A 4539-nucleotide genomic window follows, 5' to 3' on the forward strand; every position below is an offset into this window, starting at 1 on the left:
AACATTCAAGGCCAGGTTGGACGGGGCTCTGAGCAACCTGATGTAGTTGAAGATGTCCCTGCCCACGGCAGGGGGGTTGGACTAGATGACCTTTAGAGGTCCCTTCCAACCCAAACTATTCTATGATTCTGTGATTCTATGAGTAGAGGAATGAGGGTAATAAACATTCAAAGTTCAGTCTCATTTCTGTTTCATTGTAAGTAAAGAGCATAGCAACAGCACTGCAGGAGAAAATCCATGAGTTTCTGCTCAAAAAACGTTGTGGTCCTCATAGTTAAAAAAGAGGTGAGAAGGACCAGGTAGGGAGTGTGGAAAAGACAGAGCTGTGTCCAAACATTGCAGGATGTATAGACCATGCTATCCAATAACCTGTGATGCTTCTAAAGAAAGTTTTGGGGAGAGATGGGAGTGGGAGATTTATCTGTTTGTTTATCCTACCACTCTTCTTTGGCTCCTCTGAAATACCTAACTCTTAGGGCTGTCTAGGGTGAGGTTAGAGGGATATCTGCAGTTGCCTCACTTAACTGAAGGAGTCTAACTAGTTCATGTGTAGGTGAGATGCAGTTTTAAACCAAATTATTTCAAAGCTTCATCTGTTTATCTGCTATTCAGAAAGCTGAAGTATGCCAGCCTAAAAAGGTGTTAGAGACACGTCCTGTAGCCAGAGCTAGGTTAGGATTTCTTTTTCCATCTTGTGCAATTTTTCAGTTTCTATTTCATCTTTTTCTCATTCTATCAGAATGAATGCAAGTTCTTTCAAAATATTAAAGAGAGAGTGTGAGAAAAAGAAACCTGACAGTTCTTCAAGTCCCTTGCTTGAACTGAGATGAGGTTTAATTCTTGGCCTGCAATGACTGCCTTTAACTGCTAGGCTATCTGGGAAGAAGTAAAATGTTTTCTTACTGCAGAAATTCAAGCCTCCTTGGAACGGGAATGTGTGTAACTGAGGAAAGTGTAGGTTTTAACAAGTTGATGCCTTCTGGTTGAGAGCAGACGTGAGGTAGTGGGTAATCCTTGCAAAAGTTCAGGTTGTAACACAGGAGTTAGGAAGCGGGAAGGAAAATACCAAAACAAGTGAAACTAAATTTGGGAATCTCTTTATATTTGGATATTCTCTGCTTGTCAAAACCTAAATCTCGTGCCATGGGGAGGACAGCAAGGCTCTGGAGGAAGGACACTGTAGTCATTGTTTCCTATTTGTGTTAGACATTTGGCCTCATACAAAAGCCAAACCCAGAGAAGGTGACTGTGAAGTGAAAGGGTGAGAGTCCAAGTTCAGATGGGAAACAAAGGCAGTTTCCTTTCCGCTTTTGTGTGGGAACTGAGGCATTTCGTGTTGCTGCCACATGCTGTGAGAACAAAATGGAAGGATGTGGTCCTCAGCTGCATGATTCACCCTTCCAGAGCTCACTTGCTGCTTCCTTCCTTCCTCACTAGTAGCTTTGAAAGTCAGGGGTAACAAGATGATTTTCTTGCCTGCACCATGGTTCTCATTGGCCTATGGTTTATTCATATACACATGGATGTGGGGAGGAGGAGGTGTGGATGGGATCAGCTCTGAGTACTTTCTGTGAAGATTTTCAAATACCACAGTGGAAAGCTATTCTAGACTCATATAAATCTCATTGTAGAGGTATTCAGAATTGCCTGACAAGAAAGGCTGTGTCCCAGGAAATCATTCATTCGTTAGTAGGAGGGGAGCCCTGGGGCCTGAAATCAAATTAATAATGTTTTTGATCCGGCTCATCTTAAATGCAATGTGGTAACCAGTTGTCATGAGATATGAAGTTCAGGTATTATAATGACAAGGGCTGTGAAGAGTCAGTGTCATACTAGAGAGGAGTCATAAAAGTCCCTTTTAGTGAAGACTGCTATCTAAAGAGATAAGAACTTGCTCTCCTAGTATGCTGCGCAGCTGTGTTTTAGCACAGTTTTAAAAGGGAATAGCCATCCTGTTTTACTGAAAGCAAAATCTTCAGCCCATTCATTTCCATAGGTTATAAAGAAACAGGCTTTCTGTTTATTTAAGAACATGGAGAGCAATGGTTTCCAATCACTTCTCAACTTTCTCTAGGAAGTGTGGAATCTTGGCTTATGAAACTGACAGTAGATGCCATTGCTGGTGTCTCCAGTAGGTTATGCTAGCATAACGATATGTAGGCTGATGTCAGAGAAACTATAGCTTCATGATTCGTAGTTGATCTGCATGGACCTTCCTTGACAACTTCTAGTATGAATTCGAATTTCGGGCTGCCAAGGGAGGGAGTGAGATACTGAAGCTTTGGAAAAAGAGTTGGGACTCTAGATCTTTGTCTTGCAAACTGAGCTTCACAAAGCTGAACCTGCAAACCAGCATTAGAAATACTTCTACTGCAACACTGCTCTGGTGTGAAGCAAGTCCACATATTACATTTACTCAGAACTTAACTTGAAGTATCAGCAGAAGCATTCTTTCCTGCAGCCCTTTTTCCAAGCAGTCCCCTCACAAATGTCTTTTCTCAAAATTTCCAGGGGTCAGTCTTTAGATAACCTAGCCTTCTCCCTCTCCCTCAGTACTTTTCTTCCAATACCTTTGACTTTGATTTTCTAAATGAACATTAATGACCTAATGCCTTTTGGTGTTTTTTTTTATTTATTTATTTCTCCTTAGGTTTGAAAGTGTTAGTGACTTTACCTCAGAACTAGAAGACAGTGATGATCCAACAGCTTATGTCACCAATTTGACATACTACCACCTGGTCCCATTTGAGACTGATATTCTGGACTGAGGCTGCTCAGTAATGCAGTCAGCCAGCATCCAGCCAACCTCTTTGTCCATAGGCTCTGCTATCTCTGGCATTGCATCTCTGTGAATAAGGCTGTGCGGACAAGACCAACAGCGGAGAAGTTGCAGCAGGTAGGCCACAAAGCTGGTTTTGCAGTCTGGCCCTCCGTTGTGTGTTATGGAGACATCTTGTAAGGACGTAACTGCTTCGCTGTTGACAACACTCGTTTTCCATGAAAGCAAGGCAGCAGAGGCATCTTGGGGCTCAAGGAAATCTCTGCTATGTCCGTGGGAATTGCCACTCCAACGCAGCCATCGGAAACTTGTGCTGCAGTACACTGTCACCCATGCTCCTTGGCTTGCAGTGCAAATTGAGGCTTCCTCTTTTAGGATACCATCAGAAACTTCCCCAGATGGCGTGACCACACTTTTTATGCTACGTAAGCAAGAAGGTGAGCAAACCAGCTGAATTTTGTCAGTTCCCTCTGCTGTTGCTTAACGGAGGTCTTGCGGGTCACTTTTTGCTCAGCTACCGGAGCCTTACACAAGATGTCAGAAATACCATTGAGTGCCTCCAGGAAACAGAACACATGAGCTGACCGCTTTACTTCTTTTAATCACGGGTTTTATATAATCACTGAAGAGGCTCTTTCCTGGAATAGTAAAGCAGACAGCAGCTGGCATTGCAATGGACTGTGTATGATGTTCGGGTACCTGTATGATTTCAGAGGTCTGGAAAGCTGATGGGAAAGCTGAGCTGCCAAGCCTAAGAAGGCTCAAGGCTATGGCAGGCACTTGGATATGATTTTTTTTCATGTGGACCAGCAAACGTGAATGGTGCTTACAGTTGTTTATATCAGAGGGATAATTCCCTATGCATATTTCTCCCCAGAGGATGGGGAGGAAGACAATGAGATTTATGTTGTGTTTGGACTGAAAAAGAATGATAAGCTACAGTGTGTCTACAGTGGTAGGAAAAACTAGCTCTCTCCACTGCCGGCCTGGCTCAAGGAGTCTGTCTAGCTTTCTGAGATCTGCCTGCGGGGCTGGGTGCAGGCCTCGTTGTCATGTAATGCCATGGATTTCAGTGGAGGTAGGACAGTGGGAGCAAGAGAGGGATTGGACCCTGCAGCCTCTTGACTACTGGGTAGCGCAACGTTAAAATCTCCTTGGGGCCTCTCTCTTGCGGAGCGCTCCAAAATCCCGGCTCTCACTGTGAGTGCTCAACACTCGCCAACGTGACCTTTCATTGAGCTTTTTGCGATCTGTTTGCCAACATGAATTTGAAGGGATCGAAATGAGAAGGAATGCATTTTGGACTTGTTTCTTGGTAAAGGGGCGTGCTTGGTCCTGGAGAAGTTGATACAACTCCCTTCTGCAGACTTTTCATTTCTATCTATAGAATAACAGTCAAACAGAATTTGCTAATGTAAATAATAAATTATTGAGAATCCTAATTCTTTTACACAGTATGTTTTTAAAATATATTTTAATGAAATAAAATATAACTCACCTTCAGTACACTTTCTGCAGCTTAAAACAGTGACTTCCTTTTTTTTTTTTCCTTTGAGGACACTTTCCCAACCATGCCAAATCCTTTAATTCTTTCTCTAGTAGTTTTGGAAACATGCTGAGTTTTGGCAATTCTTTCTGTGCTCCATGTGTTGCTGCCCATACTGTAGGTATAGTGTATACTCATGTGAAACCTCTCCGCCTAACAGTTGATCTTGTGTTTAAGTATATGTGGTTTAATGCCACTAAGTTTAGTAGAGGAA

The 4539-nt window shown here is 42.8% G+C and overlaps 1 protein-coding gene across 1 annotated transcript in view; it reads left to right on the forward strand.

Moving 5' to 3' along the window:
- Nucleotides 1-4286, forward strand: part of PXDC1 (PX domain containing 1) — a 13813-nt gene extending 9527 nt beyond the window's left edge. The window contains exon 4 of the mRNA XM_009279230.1: nucleotides 2651-4286. Coding sequence (XP_009277505.1) covers nucleotides 2651-2768 — 118 coding nt within the window. The 3' untranslated portion in view covers nucleotides 2769-4286. The remainder of the gene's footprint in view (nucleotides 1-2650) is intronic.
- Nucleotides 4287-4539: the final 253 nt, after the last annotated feature.

This window comes from Aptenodytes forsteri, unplaced genomic scaffold (assembly GCF_000699145.1).
Source record: "Aptenodytes forsteri isolate BGI_AS27 unplaced genomic scaffold, ASM69914v1 Scaffold81, whole genome shotgun sequence".
NCBI lineage: Eukaryota > Metazoa > Chordata > Aves > Sphenisciformes > Spheniscidae > Aptenodytes > Aptenodytes forsteri.